Genomic DNA, 22,692 nt, shown 5'->3' on the forward strand with positions numbered 1-22,692 from the left:
ATAATGTTATAGTGCTGACATTGGAATTAAGTAGGCTTATCATTGTTTTCAGCAATTGTTAAATGGTCATTTTCTATTTCTTTACAAATGCCTTTCTTCTTTAAAGTGGGACATTTCTGGCGAATGTGTCAAGTATAAAGTAATCAGAACATCATGAGACATTATGGGAGGGTTAGGTTAAGCAGGTATTGCAATGGTTCTCTTTTTAATGGATGAATCATGTCGATTCAAGGAAAAACATCGTGTTCAATTCTCAACAACAACTGTATTCCTTAGATTTAATTGCAAATATAACGATATATTAAATGAAAGGAAAATGATTAAATAAACAAAAACCTTTATTTTTCAATTTTAGGGCTGAAACATTATCAAAAGTACATAAAAATGTACTAAGGTTAGTTCTAAAGTTTTAAGATAATAACATCCTATTAAAACAGTTTAAAATATTTTGTGATGCATTAAATTTATTTTGTGATATCAATTATTCATTTTATTCTTTACTTTAAATTAAGTTATAAATTTTGTAGCATAATCTCATTTTGTTACATCAAGAAAACATTTGATTATGTTACTGATTATTTTTGGTGTACCAATGTCAATAGTGGTTTAACAAATCATCTATAACCTGATTTTTTGACACCTAATATCGTAAACTTCATTCAGTTTCATGATATCTGCAATCATATTTCATGATTTCTACAGATAATGTTTTGATATTACAAAATAAATATAAGATATCATTAAACTGAATTCAAATATCATAAAATAGATTTTCTGATGTCAATAAATCAATACCATAAAAAATCCGAAGCGTTTGGTATCTTTAAATGCGTCAAGTGGACACAATTTGCTATAAGAAAGGAGGAATGCGTCTAAATTCAGAAGTTATTGGGTTCCGTTTCGATTTCTGGCATTCATTTTCAAAGGGAGACGACTTTTTCTCAAAGATTACTTAAAATAATCGGAAAAAGTTGTTTCCCTTTGAAAATGAATGTCATTTGTACTTAAAATAATCGGGAACAGTTGTCTCCCTTTGAAAATGAATGTCATTTGTAAATAAATAAAGATAAACAATTGCTGAAAACTGTGTTCCACCTTGTTATGCGAAATTTCACCACTCGCACGCTATTGCAAATGCATCAAAACGAACATGTGTAACTATTCTTTGAAAATGGTGAGTTTTTAAAGGCGTTTAACTGTCCGGAAGTGGAGCCCCTTTAGGCAGCCCTTTTCCGGAATTCAATGTTTATATCAGTATACTGACACTTGTTTCGTAAAATAATATACATGTTTTACATGCTGTTCAATTTTCATGTTAAACAACTCTTTCTTTCTATGATTTGGTGTTGTTTGATTTTTGTTTCTCAAGGCCTCCATCGAAACCTTAATGTAACTTTAGGATAGTATTCAAAGCGATACCTCTTATTGAGCCGTGCCATGGGAAAACCAACATAGTGCATTTACAACCAGCATATATGACACTGGGGTGTGCGGGCGTGCGGGCGTGCGTGCGTGTGTGCTTATGGAGGAAATGGGATAATATCAAGAAAAACTTTACTCTCGTGGAGGGCAAACTTAAAACTATATGAAACTGCTGTATAATACTGATCTATGATATTTTACAATAATTATGCTTTAACTTTTGTTTCAAATGTGAAATCTCCGAACTATCTACACATCTGCATCTGTATGAATTCTTCATTTTAGCAGTGTATTACAACGGAAAACTTGTTAATTTGGTACTTTGAATAAGAAAAAGATTTTTAAAAAATCATTATTATATAGAAAATATATTAAAAGCGATTTTCAAAATGACTGAATTATGATGTCTCGAACGTATCTGCAGACGTCGAATTATGGTACAAAATTTACGCACGGGGGTGGGGGAAATAAAATCACATGCACCGAAAAATCTAAGTCGGTGACCCCCCAGTTTTATTTGTCATTTGGACTTGGTATACATTTCAAACACCGTTTATTGAAAAAATTCAAAAAATTAATTCAGGGATTTTGTAATATGCTGATTTAACTGAACGTCAATTTTTAGTCAAAAACGGCGATTTTCTTTCCATTTTTCAAATATTTGTCGGTGTAAAACAATGATTTTTACATCACCATAAAGGAAATACTAATTCTCGTCGAATAATGTATAGTTTAAGAAACCTTGTTTGCTGATGTCGTCACAGTACTCGTAACAGTGTTGACAAGGATACGCGGCGACGTCATTTTACGCATGGGGGTGGGGGAAATAAAATCACATGTACCAAAGAAACTAAGTCGGTGACTCCCCCAGTTTTATTTGTCTGTTGGATTTGGTATACATTTTAAACACCGTTTATTGAAAAAAATCACAAATTTAATTCAGGGATTTTGTAATATGCTGATTTAAAGCCGAAAAATGCTGCGAAACTGAACGTCAATTTTTAGTCAAAAACGGCGATTTTCTTTCCATTTTCTCAAATATTTGTCGGTGTAAAACAATGATTTTTACATCACCATAAAGGAAAAATTAATTCTCGTCGAATGATATATAATTATAGAAAATTTGTTGGCTGGTGCCGTTGCAGTACCCGTAACAGTTGCCAAGGATACGCGACAACGTCAGTTTCAAAAACGGGTTTTGGTGGTCAACTTTGACGTCTCGTGTACAAAAACTGGTTGGCTCTATTGGTATAAAATAAACTGTATCTTGTTTGAAATATGGTCAATTTTACACATGCAGAATTTCAAGACGCTACTCGAAAGTTCGCAAAGTGTCGCGTTCTACCTTAATGAATTACTGATACAGAGTTTGTCTGGAATTCAGCCTAATGAAAAGTAGTACAATGAAAATAAATATTCTACTCTTTATTCTACACTTTTTCTACTTTTGTTAGACTGACCGAACAATATGTAATTATCTGAAACATTGTTCTTAGCAAATTTATTACATTTCAAATAATTCTAAAAAAATGGTTTGGCCGGCTTAACACAATGTTCTACAGAGGAAATTGATACTGTACAGTTTTCCTTCTTTTTTTTAGTTCGACTGACCGAATAATCTTTAAGTCATCTGAAATACTGTTTTTATACATTTATTTCTTATCCCGCCAAAAGTGTGTCCTGTCTCGTACAGTGATATTTGATATTGAACAGGCTTTCTTGTATTTTTGCTAGACTGACCAAAAATTTTCTAAAACTCAACTGAAACATATATTTCAAATAAATCCAAAAGTTTGTTTGGCCGGCCTAACAGCCTTACAGCCGTAATGAGATATTTGATATTGCACAGTCTTTCTTGTATTTTCGTTAGGCTGACCAAACAATTTTAAACTCGTTTGAAAGATTTTTTTTTTTTTTTAAATTTTTATTATTATAACTTTGTTAGCCTGATCGAACTTTTGAAGAAACAAGAGCTGTGTAATGACAGTGCGCTCGACTGTTTGAAGTATAAATTTGATGCATTATCTGTCAATTTGAAATAAATACATGTACCTTTAAATACATCTTGTTTCTGTCAACTTTTGTTCCACATTTCAATAAAGCATTTAATATATTCAATATATGTATATCAAAATGAATTAAAAGTATCACAAAATGAGTTTTAGATTCCTCAATATTGATTAGCTAGTTAAACAACACCCTGAGATATTGTTATATGTGATTAAGGACAAAAGGATACAGCCGTATTCAAAGATATCAAATATTATATTTCATCCTTCTTTTTATGATATGTTTTAATGATATGAAAATTACATGTAATGATATCTTGAACTATTATTAGTCGCAATGCCATAATTGATAGCATTGTGTTAACTATTCACAAGACCGATAATCAATAATTTGTCAGAGGATTTCAGATTTTTGCATTTTTTTTTTCTTTTATCTTATGTTAATAGTGACGAATGCAATTCATTTTTAGAGATTTCCTAACAGAATTTTTCATTGGACAGAAGACATAGATTGCATCATTGGTTATAATCACAACTTTAAAAATCAAATATTAAAAATGATATATCATATTCTAGGAGCCAGTCTACACTGTATTCTCAAACAGCGTGAAAATCTTTTATGATATCATAAATGAATTTCAGAATGAATTTTAGATTTCAAACAGGGTCTTTTTATCCAAAAACGAAATATTTATAAGCCTTAGTAAGTCTGAATCTCCAAGAAATGCTGACAATTGGTTGTAGCTTAAACACTTACCTGATCACCATATTTACAATATGGCAGTCAGCATAAAGGTTATATCAGATAATCATGGCTAAGACGGAATTTGCTGTGACTGTAAAAGTGAAAAATGTGAATCTGGAAAAAATACGTAAAGAAAGATGATAATAAGATTATCCAGACGATAGCCAAACTAGACACATTAAGGCTAGTTGGCAAGAAAGAAATTCTGGATAGAATCAAAGCTGCCATTGATATCTTTTGTCTTCAGCAGTTAGATTATATAAGACGTATTACGTTGTCAAATATCCGGCTGTTATTGATCTCTCCTTACACATACAAAGGTGAAAATGGGTCATTAAAGGAAAACTCGCCCATTATGAAATCAATTTTGGTCTTTTGACTGACCGAAAGAAACTCATTTTCGGAACTCATGCAATTCTTTAATTTTCTTTTAGACGTCATTCTGAAAATTGCACAATCATTTTTTTGCTCTTATTCGACCCAAGCGAAAATAAGATTTCTCAGCTTTTGACCCTATGCATTTATTACTTTCGGCTGTTGTATTCAAACAGCGCTTTGATTAGTAGTATGTCTGCGAAATTTCCAGCGACCTTGCATTCTTCAACAATACCGGGAGACAAGTAATTAATTTTGGAAGGCCTGCCTGTCGATTCACATTGCACTTGCAGAATAACGTCTCAGAAGACAATTTGTTTAGGGGATTGCTACAACTTTTTTCTTTAGAATGCGTCACCTAAAATACAAAATACAGTGAACAACAGATAAACAGTGAGTTTACCGAGGTTAGTATTAATCATTTTCATTTTACGCAGTCAACGAATGTAAACACGGCGAAGATTTCGTTCATATGAAAAATGACGTTTTTTTCTTTTGTGATTCGGATTGAGTAAGAAAATACTACATACTTATAATCAGTTAAAGGAAAGAAGCAGAGAAAATACTACCCTTGTCAAAATTGGGAAGAGTTTGGGAAGTTTCATGCAGTCGCAATCGAAGTAGCATGATCTAAAAATAGTTTACCCGTAACGCCAAAGTACAGTGACAAGCGACTGAAAGTAACGTGCGCGGAGTCTAGACATGCCTTTACATAACTAAAGTAATATGTCTGAGTTAAATCTGTTTTAAGGCTTGAAACATATAAATGAGCCGTGCCATGGGAAAACCAACATAGTGGCTTTGCGACCAGCATGGATCCAAACCAGCCTACGCATCCGCGCAGTCTGGTCAGGCTCCATGCTGTTCGCTTTTAAAGCCTATTGGAATTGGAGAAACTGTTAGCGAACAGCATGGATCCTGACCAGACTGCGCGGATGCGCAGGCTGGTCTGGATCCATGCTGGTCGCAAAGCCACTATGTTGGTTTTCTAATGGCACGGCTCAAATGATAAAACATAAAATAATTGTTTACTGTCGCTCAAAACATAATCATCACTGCATCTTGACTTAACACACCGTGGGAAAATGGAGTAGATGTAATATACAAAACTGGCATGGGGGCAACAGCTCAATCTTTGATTGAGTAAAGAAATATAAACACAATAAACTTGTATGCAATGTTATAATGCTTTATATAATACTTTACTAAATTGTATAATATATATTTAAAGTTAAGAGATACATTTAAAACTTCTTAAGAAACACTATAAAACACTGTCAAGTTTCAAAATTTGTAACCGCCCCTTTTACCCATTGGAATCGTCCGTATACAAATGGAGCGCCGGCTTTTTCATATCCTATCGGCCTCGACCATGTTTGATCGTAAGACGTCATATTAAAAGAAACATTTTTTTCATGTACATGTCCAGAATATTACCATTGTTTTATGTGAAGTTGTTCGTTTAAATTAAAAATAAATGCTTTACACCCCCTCAAAATCTTGTATTTACCCCCATTTTCCCACGGTCTTGTCGAGGAGCTGACAATCAAATGTAATAATATTTCAGCATATAAACATTCCTGTTAATATGCTGACTAGTCATGCGCTTGTGTGGGACTATACATTAATCTACTAGACCTTTTGACGGAAAAAAACCAACAACAAAAATGGAGTTAACTTTCTCAAAACATCGTTTTTCTCGTATATTCGGAGGGTTTTCAGTAGATTTCACATTTCTTTGAAGCTCCGTCTAGCCGTCTACGATGAACACCTGTACGCAGGGCAGATCTATTTAACATACTGTGACATTTTATAGATGCGAAAATGTCAGTATTTCAAAGATTAGTTTGGCTACTATGTGTGTTCGATTTCAGCGTTAAATACATGTTGCATTACCGATTACACGATAGGCGTGGCGAAGTGTCAAAATGTCATATTATCTATTTATGGATCAGAGTTTTGACTGCGGCGGAAACTTCCAAACTAACCAATTTTGCAAAGCGTAGTATTTTCTAGCCACTCACGTTAACGGCGTATCTCAGGTTGGTCGAAACGAACTGGCTGATGAGCGAGTTTTTCGACACCTACCGTGTCGTTCTCTTTAGTACCTAAATAAAATATCGGGACTAATTTATAAGCGGAATATTGTAATACATAACAGGGTGCGCAATCGTATCTTTGCTTCAAATATAAAGATAAGCTGATCTTTACTTTTTCGTGCAACTTCAAACATTTTATTTTAAAGTTAGTAATATCTATCTATGCATTTTCAAAACAAATATCAGTTAATAAAATAATTACAAGGGTACCCTTCATCTGATTTCTGCACGAAACATCATATGTGCTTGAACTATTTAAACTCACTGATCATTTTGAGGAACAGTTAAAAAACTGAAACTTTTGTTATACCCCAGTCATACATACGGCGGGGATAGCTAAAATTTTGAGCCATCCGTGGCTTTAGTCCAACTTTGTTGAAACTTATTCAGGCGCAGTAAAACGTAGTTCAACGTAGTACATATTCGCGTCCTATATTTTTTGTTCCCTGTTTCTCACAATTTTTCCCGTACTAAGACGCACTGCTCCTTACTTATCCGTGTCCGGTGTCCAACCCCCACCCCACCCGACCAATCCCATCGGCACCGTACCTAAACGCACGGACATATCCGTAAGTGTGATTTTAGCTTTACTTGAATAGGCTAGTGTCAAACTACGAAATTCAAAGTTACATATTTCGGTTGCGTGGTTCGTTCTAATTGAAATATGGACAATTATAGCATTCTCAAGCGGCACAAATGTCAAATATTACAGACTTTCAAGATAAAAGCTCCATTTTCATTCGGTTGAACACATATAATAAGAATATAAGTCGTTGCTATGGCATGGCAAATTGCATGTGCGAAAAGGAATTAATTTTGTCAGTGTAATTACGTTTGCAGCGTCCGGTTTACAGTTTACAAAAGTACATATAAGATTTGAAAAGCTATATCTTGTCCCGTGAGAGTTTGCATTCCTTATCTGAATATTCATTACGCCACAAAATAACACTTCTTCATACATAAGATTATGCAGCATCTTTTTATCAGCTTCCGTTCTGTGATGAATATGCAGAAGAACTAAATTAATAAAATGGTGACGCAATTCTACCGACCGTCTAAAGCATTCGAGGCATTACTTGCATGGATATCAAAATAAAACTGTAATGTAATAATAGATCATCTTAATATAATTACTGTCATTATTTTGAACAAAATAATAGGGGTTTTATAGTTCCATGCGTTTGCTGGGTCGGCAAAAAGTAAGGGTGTCAGTTATGTCACATCCAACATTTAAATAAGACAAGTGCTTTTCGACTGAGCAAATGGAACTGAGCAAATGGAATCGTTAATACATGTGTAAATTATTTGTTAACGTGTTTGCAAAGACCACCTGACCAGTTGTGAGATCATAAGCTTCAACTGGGACGCGCGTCCCATTAACATAAGTAATTCCTACAATTTACGAACACAAACCATTATTAAATTTTATATTACGCAAACAGTTTACGAGGGTCCAGTATTCCGAAAACATTGTTATTATTTGTATTTTTATGGCAATATAGCAAAGATAAAGAAATATACAATTGAAGAAATTGACACTTTCTGCGCGAAATATGTAAGCGACATCTCAGTAGAAAAAAAAATATACAAAATAACAGCTTTTAATAGTTACGACCAAAAAATGGTAATTCAAACAGTTTTAATCAATCCCTAAATCAAGCTGGTTTCGGACCACAAAAGCAACCCTTTGGCAATATTAGGTATACTGACTGGTTAGGCCACAACAATTTCCCACTGGCAGTCCAAGAGTTAATCGCGTATTTGATATTATTTCAAACAAATTAAATGCCTGTTGCTACATATCTTTTGTAAGAAACTTTTTACATCAATTAGCTATATTTTGTCACGCAAAGATTCCGTGGAACAAGAAGTTAATACAAAAGATCACAATCATGTAAAAACAAGACCAGAATATGAAAGAATTACTCTGCTTTTACTCGCTTTAAGCTTGGTTCCTGTAAAACTTCGAATGTTTTCTCCCGATTTTTTCCAATATTCTGTTAATTCCAGATATTGTCTTGATATATAACCTATTTCCAACCATATGATGTCGAAACACTGTCTTTTTGTTCTGGTCTTTATCATAATATCGCTATTCAAATAAGTAGAGTTAATTTTCAAAAAAAGGACAATATTGTCAATATTTATGATACTGTTTACATAGACACGGAGTCCTTCAGAAAAAGATAGCAATTCTGATAAGATACATTTAGAAATAGCTTGATATTCTTCCATTATGTCAATGTGAATTTATATCCGTAAATAATATTGGAAGAATTTCTTAAAAGACGTGCAAGATATGGTCTCAATTATTTTCTTATTGTCTTAAAATAGCATCTTTACTAACCTTAATAATCATATCGTGATTTTAATAAAAAGAAACCGGCAATGAAATTCATAGAATAGGATGAGAAGTAAGTTTTAGTATTAAGAAAGTCACGCAAAGTTTCTTTAAAACATGTTTATGCGTAAACAGTAATATTACATGTGGATTTGAGATTTGAAGTTAAAACATTAGGAGGATTGGCTTCAGATCAAAGAACGGAAAGTACAGAAAGGCTAGCGAAGGCATTGGAGGTTATTTTATATGGAAAAAAAAAGAAGAAATTTGGCACTGTGAGTGATATAGAGAAATCTCTCTGATAATTTTCAAGATTTCACTTCTAATCATAAAGTAAAAAAAAACCCAAGTAATTCCTACTTGGGAATCTTAAAATCAAGGCTATTTATGTTCGTTTATACATCCAAGCGGAAAAGTCACGCCAAGAAGGCATTCCCCTTCAACCTTTACCCAACCGCAGTGTAAGCAAGGAAGCGAACACGAATAAGATATACTCAAAAACATTACCAAATTAAAGATATCTCGGACGAAACAAACAAAATAAGACTCTCGCCAAGAAATAAAATTGCCTATCGTAAAGGTCATTTCTAATATTTGCTGCTATAGAAGCCATTCTAATATATATTGAAAATATAAGTACCTGCATAATAAAATTCTTGTCATTTTTCTTTTTTAAATTTACAAAATCTTTCTTTTGTGACTGACGGATGGACTGATAGATAGCAAAGAGCGGACAGATGAAGGGAAAAATAAGATGATCTGTATATTCTACATATTGCTTTCTATCCAAGAAAAATGTCTTGCATTTTTAAACTTATGACAGGATCCACCTTTGTGATGCCAAAAGTACAGACAGACAGAAGAAAGGACGGAAAATGGAGAAAATAAACTTATCTGAATACATTTCATGTGTTTCGGTGAAGAATTGAATTATATCAGCGAAATAAAAGTTATCAGACCATTTTTTTAACATAAACATGACGCAATGCATACGATTTTGCACAGACAAAGTTGAAACTATTGAAAGTCATAAAATAAGAAAATTAAATTTGTTGTTTTACATGTAAGATTGAAATATACTTCATTCATGAGCAATATAATTTATGATATGCATATGGTGTTCACTCAGTGAAATATATCGCAAGCTCAAAGTGAAACAAAGAAATATTCTCTATGTATTCTACATTGTGCTCTGTTTAGCAAATTTCATGAAAAAACTCTGGTACTGCTACAAACTACCAAAGCATACAACTTTGTTCTACTTTTTAGCTCACCAAGCATACCTTCTCACTACGTTTGTGATCGCCCTTCGTCAGTCGTCCGTCGTTCGTTTGTCGTTTTCCGTCAGCAATTTCTTGTGAACACGATAGAGACCACATTTTGCAATCGCTTTTTAAATAGTCAAACGTGCAAACAACTTGTATTGGCATAATATCTCGGTTTGTGTTGAAAACTGGCCAGATCCCATCATGGGTTCCAGAGTTATAACCCTTTAAGGGCCAGAATTTGCTATTTGGGCTTTTACAGCCAGATAGAGACTTCATTTATGGTTTGGTTTGATAACAACTTGCAAAATATCTTAAACAACAATAGATCTTAGTAGACATGATGAATCCATCAGATCAAATCATAGGTTCCGGAATTACGGCCCCTGATTGACCCCTGAAAGAGCCAAAATTTGTTAATTTTTACCGTGTGAACACGATAGAAGTGACATTTTACATTCAACTTTAACCAGACTTACATACAATTTAAGTCACAATCAGATCTCGGTTCCTTTCGGAAACCGGCAAGATTCCATCATTGGTTGTTCTAGAGTTACTGCCCCTGAAATGGGCAAAATTTTCTATTTTGATATAATACAAACTTGCACCGAATGTTTATCTTGATGATCTCTAGGCCAAGTTCGAAACTGGGTCAGGCGGGTAAAAAAAAACTAGGTCACCCGGTCAAATCAAAGGAAAAGCTTGTTAACACTCTTGAGGCCACATTTATAACCCTATCTTCTTGAAACTAGATCAGAATGATTATATTAATGATTCCTAGGCCAACTTTAACAGGCGGGCGATATAGGGTCATCATGACCTTCTTGTTAAACAATGTTGCCATAGAAACCGCATAAATAAAAAGACATACATATTCTCCATATAGTCAACTATTCATGTGTAATGTTTACTTAAAAAGTATTTTTTATGCATGTTCTCTTTATGCCACGTTTTGTCATATTTTTCGGCGAATGCCGTCTAAGAACAAATTCGTGACCTGGGCTGACACATGCGACGTTACTGAAGTTTGCAAATCAGACTACTTGATAACGCATTATAGATAATTTATCAAAATGAAAGATTGATGCAACACTCTGCCTGGTTGGACAATGGTGCCTATATTTTTTTCACTCTGCTGATTGTGCAATGTTGAGTGAAATGACAGACGAAGCGTTTGTCCTTAATGATCGACGCTGTTTATAGTTTCAAAGCTACGTTTCGCTCAGTATATTTAGAAGAATATTGATGTATCTAAAAATAATAAGTAAGTTAAATAAATATAATAAAGACCCGTTCAAACAAAAAACATACGAGGAGTGTTCGATATGAATTGCTTATTGTCATCTAGCTCGATATCCACGTGGGGCACGATAAAAACCAATACCTACCTGTATAGGGTTATTCAATACCTACACAACGGTGTATAAATGTACATTTTAGACTAAGTGTAAGACATAAAATTTGCCATTTGAATACACGCAATCATTGACCACTGTAGTAAAAATGGTTGGTAGAAGCGTCGACAAGAAAGATGAAATACGGGCTTACATCAAAGCTCGCTCAGAACTTGGTTGTTCTTTGAAGCAGCTGATGACTGAACTTTCCACTGCTTATGGACCTTCTTGTGTGTCTTATGACACAGTTCGGCGGTGGAAAAAGAAATTTGAGTCTGGTGTAGAGTCCATCAAAAATGCACCGAAATCAGATAGGCCAAAATCTGAAACTCGTAAAGAAATCGTTTCCAAAATAAAGGAAATCATTGAAGGAGATGCCAGATTTACAGTACGTGATATTGCACGAAAGGTAGGCATATCACTATCAAAGGTTCACCTTATTTTGAAGAAGCATTTGAAAGTCAGAAAGATTTCTGCTAGATGGGTGCCACATCTGTTGACTTATGAGCAAAAGAGGCAACGGGTTAAAGTGGCCAAAAAGCTGCTTCAAATGTTTCCAAAATATGACAAAAAGCAGTTTGCCAATGTCGTCACAGGTGATGAAACCTGGTCCATTATTTTGAGCCCGTCAGAAAGGTTAGCAATACGATCTGGGCCACTAAACACAGCAAACGCCCAATAATTGCCAAACGTTCTTTGAGTGCAAAGAAGGTTTTGTATGCAATCTTCATCTCTGGTGTAGGAGTCGCAATAAAAGTGCCGGTGAAAAAGGGCAAAAGCATCACCGGAAAGTACTACAAAGACGTAGTACTGAAGAAACTGAAAAAGTATTATCTGAAACGACGCTCTGCCACTGGTTTTAAACATGTCCGTCTTCTACATGACAATGCCCCCGCTCATACCTCCGCAATAGTTACGGCGTTTTTGAAGAAAGAAAAAGTAACTGTTTTGTCTCATCCCCCCTTTTCCCCAGACCTTGCTCCATGTGATTTCTTTTGTTTCCGAAATTGAAATCATTCCTTGCTGGGCGGAAATACCAGTCCCGACAGGCACTTGGATCTGCCATTCATCAGTACCTTATTACTGTGCCCAAATTAGCGTACCGTGACGCCTTCAAGAAGCGGATACATCGGCTGAAACTTTGCATTTCTAGCCACGGGGAGTACTTCGAGGGCAGACAACTGCTGTAATTATTCGTCGTAGGATAAACGAAACAAATTTGCACCCCTACGAAACCTTAGCGAACAATTAAAAGAGAACCATTTAAATTGTTAAAGTGTGGTGTTTAGTTTTGCTATTTAAAAAATGTTAGATAGATGATTAGAATAACACATTCAAATGATAATTAAATCTCATTAAGTTCTTGTCTTACTACATTTCGCCGACCATCTTCTTCAAAGATATTTCTTGTTTAACTATTTGTTGCCATGTAAACCACATATTCTCCATACTGCCATCTGTCCATGTATTAAGATTCATGAAATATTTTGAGCTTTTTCAGTAATGGCATGATCTCACTTTGTGCGTCCGCGACGAACGGTCAGACGAAGTTCCTCAACGATCAATCCACTGGTAAGGGACTTTACATCGTTAGGGGATTAAAATGAATACATTAAGACACTGCATTGAAATAGTCAGTGACAAACACGTCACTCAGGAAATTTAACCGATTCGTGTTGCGCACATATCCTTACCTTTGTTTCAACACTTTAAATCTGAGCTGAGTTAGCGACTTCTTTATTTACTTGCATATAAATCAGTATTGTTATTGTAAATATAGATTATGCTTATTTTTCCGTGATCAAACAACCACATATTGAGACAACTATTTCAAAAATAATGAAATTGATTACACTGAGAAAGTTGTAACGAGTGCAAGACACAAACAAGAGAAAAAAGTATAGCAAAGCAATACAATGGCCCCTACTAAATAATAAGGATGAACACAAGGTTTTTACCCTTGAATATTGATCATGACTTTTGCATAAGTTTTGTGATCATATTTCAAAGAAAATATATATGTTAAGTAAACAGTTCAGATAAATATGTAATATCTTAACACCGGAAGGGACTATAGAAATGCACTCCGTCCATCTGTCCGTCCACAAATCTGGATCCTGCAATTACTCAAAAAGTATTCAAGCTAGATTCATAAAACTTGGTATGTGAATAGAGGGTATATGTAAATTATGAATGTACATGACGTTTGTAAGTCAAAAGTCAAGGTCACTATTAAAGGTCAAGTAAAACTTGTTAACGCTCCATAACTTCCATATGTATTGATGGATTATCTTAGTGCTATACACAAACGTAGCCCATGATGAGACAATATTTCAACACATGATCTGTACTTGTCGGTTAAAGGTAAATGTCACTGTTTAAGGTTAAGTAAAAATTAATTTCTGCTCCATAACTTTTAATTGCACTGAAGGATTGTTTTATTGCTACAAAGAAGTGTTCACCATGATTAGACTATGTGTCGCACACATGACTCATGGTTGTTGGTCAATGGTCAAGGGCACTATTGAAGGTCAAGTGAAATTGTTTCCGCTCCATAACTTTCATGTGCATTGGTGGATTATCTTAGTACTGCAGACAAATGTTCCAAATGATGAGACAATGTGTCGCGTACATGATCTATGCTTGTAGGTCAAGGTCACTACTGAAATTTAAGTACAAATAGTTTTTGTTTCTTAGCTCCTAAATGCCTTGAAGCAATTTTCTGTCCTAACATTGTTTATTAAGCCACTTTTTAAGATGCCTTCACTCATGATTTATAAAATGATATTTTACTTTTTAAAACATAATATTAGAGAAATATCGTTTAAATAATAAGACAGTGGCTAGGCTTCCAAAAATCAGATCTCAAGACCCGTAGTCTAAAAGTCTCCAGACAACCTATATATTGGCTTTTATCTATTTTATGTTTTCTTTGGACTGAAGGTCTTAAAAGTATCCTTAGACTTGGCTTGTGCTCATAAATTCATGATTTGTTTCACTTCTTAAGTAAATAACGATCATGCTGTTTTCATTAAGCTACATACATTTAAAATGATAAAACAAGTAGTAACGGCAACGGTATAACATTTTATTAGTTTCTGTCTTCATTGGTAAAAAAGTAAAAGTGCATGTAAATTGATTACTAGACCTATAGGTTTCGAGTCTAGAGGGTCGGTTACCGGCCCACTAGCCACTTTATCATTACAAATACAACATTTGTCTGTTTTAATATGATATATTACTAAATTACACAGGAACAATAAACTGGCTTGAAAAGAACTGGACATTTTTAAAATCTTCTGATAACTGATTTAGAATAATAAATAGATAGACTTTACGCGAATAGTTGGAAGTGCTTAATCAAAGAAAAGTTAAATATTAGGCCTACTGAAAAAAAAGACTCTGGATAAAATTTGGGGACCAAGTAAAATTTCATAAGTTTTGATAGTACTTTCAGTGTAAAATCTAAGTATAAATAAATCATCATCTCTTAACCTCGTACTTTCATGAATGCTTACTTGTTCGTTAATTAGTGAATGAACATTCTATTCTGGGTTTATGGGTACAAAAGTTACATTGTTTTACTGTCTTTTTCAATATATGTTCTATTTTATTTCCAGTGGGTTTTTTTTCTGGCACCATGAAAATTGTACATGTAATATAAATTCGATTCGTTTAATAGATATAAAATTGTTACAGAAGTTGTAATTGCAAGTTTTAAGTATGTTGCGCATTCAAGTTTGTGAAGGACCTAAATAGACCACCTCTTCTTATAGCAGTCTCTCCTACAGACTGAAAATATGTTTGTTTGTTTGAAAAGTGGGCATGCGTGGTGTAACAGTGGATGAAACTAGCAGGAGTGCGTCGATTGGTGTAGTAGTTTTTAAGATTATCATAAACAACACAATAACTTTTAAGCTTGTTTTCATATACGTTTTCCTCTAAAACATAATATATCATTATAACAGAGAAATATATTTACTGATAAAGAAAAAAATTCCCTAATATTTACAAATGCATGGAAATTGGAGTACGAATAAGAACTATTTAAAATGCTTAGGCTTTAAATTTTGTGATTGTAGGTGCTGAAGCAAAATTGCCATATATATTTTTTTAAAATGGCCCACATGCGCACACCAGCTTAAAATAGTTAAACATTTTACAACGCTATTGCAATTCAAGTTTCGCTTCTCTACTAAAATATTAGAGAAAATATATTACATTTGCAACAATTATAAACTTAAAAATGTAACAATCAATTTAACAATATCATTGACATTAGAACCATCACAGTGATAACAACTCTAAACATTGAGAAAACCCCGCCATTGCATGCAGGTAAAATGTTGCATTGATACCGTAACAAGAAATTGTTTGATATTACATGTACCAGTACCAATATTCGTTAATTAAACAAACGTGGCGAAAATGGTTTTCTCCACTGCTCTACTGAGTTTCACAAATTATGGAGGTAGAACCATTTGGTAAAGAGTCATCAGAACATTTTATTTGTAAGCAGGTCTGCTGAGTCAAAAGAAGATTTTCACAGATTTAGATAATAGCTATGAAATGGAAAACTAGCAAAGACCAACGAGATGGCTTAAAATATTTTCGTAGATGTTAACCATAGTAATTACTACAATATTGAAATCTTGCTATTAGAATATTTCATAAGAGGGCCTACATTTGCTTTTAATTAATACGGTTTAGATTTTCTCATTTAGCGTTTAAAAACGACCAGGCTCTCATCTAGAGTGCAGATAAATCAGTAAGTCTATAACATAAATTGCTAACACTTGTAAGTGTGCTTACCTTACAAATAATGCTAGAACTGTTATGTTGCCTATCGTTCCAATGATAAACGCTAAAATCAGCACAAAACCTAGAATGATACACACTGGTCGTGACAAAGGAGATTGGTGTTGTTCTAACTGGCTTTCAATATCCGAAGAATTATTTGTTGCAAGCATGGCAAGTACATTTGTATTTATCATAATCCAAAAACATTATTTTCATTTAAATTTTCTAAAATAGCCGTAAAGATTTCGAACATGACACCTCTGCCGCTAAATCACATATCATATGCTGCACTACATGATTTATGAAGTAAATTAATAGCAAAATAAATAGCCCCGAACACTGCAATATCCTGGGAACTTTTACAGCTATACTATGCAGTTACCGATACTGCTTTGATACAGAGAGGAAGAAACCAATATAATAACACTGCTTCGGAAACATCGTTTTAAACGGAATGTATAGATCTAAATACACTTTAAATGGTACACGTATCAATGATACAGGTATTCATGATCTATGATACAAAAAAAATATACACACGCATGTAATAACAGTATCGCTGCGACATTGAATGTCACCATATATTTCATTTTGTAGACTTCAGCTTATAAATTAGCAGGTCTTTATTTTTATATAGGAAGAGGCCATTTTTCGACGTCTTTCACTTTTCAGATGATACAGTTTTCCCCTGAAACTGATTTTACATTAGGATTTTATTTCCCATTGCATGATACGAAGAACCGCCAACAAACAGTGTAACCCCGCCTACTTTAGTTTAAAATATAACTAGTGTTTTCTTCTATATTTCAAAAATCACGGAAATCTTTTCAGTACTTTAAGAGATAAGGGCAACAATTAAAACAAGAGATATCTTTTGGAAAACATTCAAGCAAGATTACAATCTATTATATTACTTTTTACCAAATATACCATCCATATTTTTTTCAGCTTGACAGCTGTTTTTTTTTTTTTTTTTTTTTTTTTTTTTGTTTTTTTTTTTTTTTTTTTTTTTTTTTTTTGCATTACTGTTAAAATCTATTTAAGCTTAACCGCATAAAATATGTATAGAAATTCAGCCGGAGTCCGATTTCACATGCTTTATATAGTATGCCAATATCGCCTAAAGGCACAACAGTCCTGTTAACCCTACACTTGACTGTCTCATTGAAAACAGAAATAAAATAGTTTTATGTTTTACAACGTCATTGAATATTCATGTTATGCGCGGGAAAACCAGCGTTATCTCATTACGTAATGTTCACGTCATTTCCTTTCTAACATTTGTTATAAATTCACGCTTTCTAGGTCGTTGTTTCTTGTGTGAATCTTTTTTACCAGCTAGTGAAATGATAAATTCAAGGAAAATTCAACGGGTGTTCCATAAATACCCGGAAATACTATCGATGCGGCCCAACATCACTATGACAGGGTCAGTAATTAATACAAATACCATACATGCTTACCCACGTGTTCATGTGTCTTACCATTAAAGTACATTTCATAAACCTTGCTAGAATAAACAAACCGTTTCTGTTGTGTTGATGGAATGATTACGCACTTCTCATGTGTCTTAACATTAAAGTGCATTTCATAAACCTTGCCAGAATAAACAAACCGTTTCTGTTGTGTTGATGGAATGGTCACTGAACTGCAATGTACCGATCTCCTAAATTATTACCGAACGCTACTATCTTCTAACGTTTGAACCAATAGTACACAGCAATACTTAATTTGTGGCCCCTTTTTAAATCCTCATACCTCCGATTAGATGTTGTTTCTTAGAGTAATACAGTGTGCCTGAAACCGTTTCAATTTCACATTTATGATTGTGGTCATTGCCGAAACGATGACATTTAACATCAATATTTACTCAACTTTGGAAGTAAGTATGTTGCAAGACATGTTGTTGTGCATGCAAAATAATTGGGCCGGATGAGTCTTATGACGTTGATTTTGCCGTGAGGACCAGCGTTTATTATTTTTCCAAAGAAAACTTGGCGTTGACATATCATCCGTGCATGCTCTTTTCTACATTAAATAACATGGTAATAATTTTAAATGATATGTGCTGAAATTGGCGCACTTTGCCGGATGCATATTGACCACCCATGACCCCTCCTTATCTTTATTTAACCCAGAACACAACGTAACCCTTATTGAACTTTTCACAACTGATGTGGATGATGATGTAGAACAATGTTTTATGTTTGAATTAGAGCCATTCAGTGATAACAGAGGCAGGGTGAAAGTGCACCAAAATATTAACCAGAAATTCTAAGTATGAACGGGACATAAATTGTGGAATACGTTTTATTAAAACAATGAACTTTATGTCATATGATGTAAGTAATAATGTGGAATAAAAATCTATTCTTCATGAGGCTTGCCATATGTGATACAAATGATGATTTGGAATAACTATTTTATCAATTTAGTAATAACAGAGATGACGCGAAAAAACATCAAAAGTTTACCTTGAAATACTAAGTAAAAAGGGGTAGTATTCATGACATGAAAGTTTGGTTTAAGAGATCCGGCCATTGTGTCATATGATGCGGGAGATAGTTTGGTACATATAAGATTAAAGGCAATAGTCCTGATATAATATATACATCTTTTTTATGTGCATGAAAAATTATGATAAAGATCACATAAACAATACACTGAGTCTCTCAGTTAAATCTCGCTTATACATTTGTATTTAGCAATAATTTCTAGTTCAAGCTACAATTATCAAACAACCATGTATATGAACAGCAATGAAGGCTCGGAAAATATACTTCCTGAACGAGAGAGTATTTTATAGAAATAATAAAATCCCTTAGGCATTACCTCCCAAAACGTTTTCTCTTGTTAATCCATGACTGCTCTTAAGATGTACATGTGTCTCTTAGTTCTTAGCCTAAGCACTCAAAAAGTCAGCAATAATGTCGGCTCTTAGGCCACATGCGAATTCGTTCGCTCGCAAGAGGATCGAATGACAACAGACATTTGATTTGATTACCTTTATAAATGTCACTCTCCTTAAGTACATGACCGAGGGGTCATAGTTTTGACGGTTTACAATTTCCCCAATAAAATATCTTTTTTCAATTTCTGAAAAAGCGCAGAACTGAGATTTAAATCTAATTCTAAAATAAACAGTGATTCCAAACACTACACACAAATGCAATTGATTAAGCGCCTGATACCTAAATTTGCACATGAAACAGGTCAACATAGAAAGCGTCAATTAAAATAAGAAAAGCTGATGTTGGGAAATCTGAAACTTCAGAGTCAAAAACACATCTGTTTCATCATTGCGGGCACTGTTGATTTGACCTAGATGTAAGCACTGTGACTGAAAATATAAACTATTTATTTTTGATATACAGGTATGTCTCAAAATTTGTCTCATTATATTTCGCACACCCATTTTCCGGTTAAATCAGAATGACGCTGAAGTGCATATTTATTTTTAAGAAACATGATTTTTTGCGATTGTAATATATATGTTTAAGTGATACATCATTTTAAGTTGGCAAAAATGTTACATGATTTTAATTCCTATAAAGGAACATCAAAGAAACATAATATAAAAGTTTTCTGCGCGTGTAGTTGATAGAACATGCTCTTACTGTCGAGAAATATGTAATCTTGTTTTTGTGATACCTTAGAATATAACTGTTATGAAAGTAAAACCCTGTAGCGTCTCCGCAAATAAAAGCCTTACATACGAAATAAACTCAGAAGAAGTGTGAATCCGCAATTTTGCACACAAAAAATGTTTATCGAAAAATATACACACGAAATGCACCGAACAGTTAAAAATAAATTCTATCAAACATTGCAAAACCCGGTTTCTCGTTCTTTTTACAAAGTCAGATATCTGATCACATCAACATTTAAATATCAATAGAAAACGCAGATTATTTTTCTTGAAGAAAATAAGATTTACCTTATCTTATCCATTGATCAATGTACTTTTATCTGTATGCTAGGACTGCATCTGTTGCAAGCAAAACGAGTTGGGTTTAACGATCAAAAGATTATTTTAAATATTTGTCATTCAAAAGCATCTTCAGGGCAAAAAAATGTTGCTTTTGCAAATATATTATATGTTCTTTAATGCGTTCATTATTAAGCATGCATACGGATATGCGAAAAAAATATTAGACAAATCACTATGAAGTTAAAGTTTGAGACGGACCTGTTTGTTTGGTTAGCTGCACCTAAGTTGACAATTTGAGAAAAATACCTGGGCCGAATAAATATCCTGGAAATATATTTGTATATTGTGGGCCCTATGCAGACAACTCCGCTAAAATTTCGGTATCCAGGTAGTTTTAATTTCCGTTGCACGTTTCACCTCTGGGCAAGGAAACGGAAAAAGAATGTATAATTACTACAGATGGATTAGAGCAAAAATCACTTGATTCAGTGAGCTGTGCCACATGAACAATGGAACAAACTTGATTTTCCTTTGTTTAACAACTCTGTACATGAGTCAGTAATGCTTTGATATTGCAGAAAGTTTGTTTTGATTTTAGTATATTTACGCAATTTTCGCAAAGAAAGATAGTTTCCATAAAAATCTAAAACGTCATTTGCAAGAGTTACTCACTTTCGAACAAACCTAGGAAAGAAATAAGCACTTCCTCCTATTTTAATGATATTATGAAACAATACTGGTAGAGCACTCCATTATTTCAGAGTCTACTCAGACTTATATATGCGTGATAAACATCTTTTCAGAACATGTTCTTTTTGTTAAATTGATTTTTTTTAAATTAATACCAAATAATTGTAAATTTAGTGAGGAAATTCCTGTGTAATAAAAATTAAAATAACTTGTATTATAGCTTAGGTATTTTCATAAACACGTGACGTCTAGTGCTGAGATAAGTTTTGTCTAAGTTAACCATACTTCTAAGACATTGTGATGACTGTTCTCTTTATGTTTGAAACGTATTATATGAATGTGTTTACTAATACAGAAAGTAAAGTTGAATATGATAACCCTCAAAACGTAAAAAAGGCAATTCCGTATGGATTAGGAGTAAGATTGAAAAGGATTTGCTCGACGGAAGCAGACTACGCCAAACACAGACAGGAACTAAGAGGCCAGCTAAGGAGGAGGGGTTACAGCGGAAAGTTTATTGAAAATCAGCTAGATAGAGTAGACAAGATAGATAGGGCTAAACTATTAACACCACAGAAACTCAAAAAAGAGAAAATGAAGAGGGAACCTGTAGTAGTTACTTACTCCAGACATCTCCCGAATTTACATAATATTGTACGTAAACATATGAACACTTTACACAAATCAGAACGAATGAAACATATATTCAGTGACACCCCAATTGTAGCTTACCGCAGGGACACGAATATTTCTGACCTTTTGGTACATGGAAAGACAAACAAGGTTATGAAGCAATACCAAACGGGCGATTTGAAACCAAGATGTAACGGAAAGTGCGTGGTATGTGAAATGATAAACAAAGGGAGGCACAATAATGACAAGGCTATAGCGGCACGGATAGAGCGAACTCAAACCTGCCAGGCATGGAACCTGGTATATGGGATAAACTGTATCCAGTGTGATAAAATTGTGTATATTGGTGAAACGTCAAGATCGCTGAAGGAGAGATTGCGAGAACATGAAGCAGACATACGGCTGAAACGTACGAAACCAGTGGCAGAACATTTCAGTACGCCTGGTCATAGCATAGGTGATGTCGGGGTGTCGGTGTTAGAACACATGAAGGAAAACAGTAGATACTACCGACAGATCAAGGAGCTTGAGTGGATCCACGAGTTGCAGACAGAAGCGCCAAATGGACTTAACACGAAAGCGAAACTTGGGGTTCTTTGGAGAGAATATAAATAAACTCAATCAAATTGATGCTTAAGGAACATTTAATATCCGGAGGTATTTTGGTTTTAAGTAAGCGTTTTTGGTTGTTTGTCGTTGCGACCCATTAATATATTCTCAGTATGTATTTCTTTCATATATTATGTCCTTTTATCTGCCTTTAACGCACATTTGTGTTAGTTTCGGATACATACTTGTCATATTTTACTGGTTCCAATACTTACATAGATTTTTTTTTTGTAATTACTTCCCTTTATACGTAAAATTTGCCTATTTTTTATAGTTTCTATTTTGTTTTGTGATAAACTATTCGTTTTTAAATTTATTTTTGTTCATTTTAGTAATGATCTAATGGTTAAGTGCAAAATTTTATGAGTATCTTTGTTTG

The 22,692-nt window shown here is 33.9% G+C and overlaps 1 protein-coding gene across 1 annotated transcript in view; it reads right to left on the minus strand.

Annotated features, from left to right (window-relative positions):
* LOC123565013 (melanopsin-B-like) overlaps positions 1-16,835 on the minus strand; it is a 29,364-nt gene extending 12,529 nt beyond the window's left edge. The window contains exon 1 of the mRNA XM_045358997.2: positions 16,463-16,835. Coding sequence (XP_045214932.2) covers positions 16,463-16,644 — 182 coding nt within the window. The 5' untranslated portion in view covers positions 16,645-16,835. The remainder of the gene's footprint in view (positions 1-16,462) is intronic.
* Between the last annotated feature and the right edge of the window lie 5,857 nt (positions 16,836-22,692).

Source organism: Mercenaria mercenaria, chromosome 2 (assembly GCF_021730395.1).
Source record: "Mercenaria mercenaria strain notata chromosome 2, MADL_Memer_1, whole genome shotgun sequence".
NCBI lineage: Eukaryota > Metazoa > Mollusca > Bivalvia > Venerida > Veneridae > Mercenaria > Mercenaria mercenaria.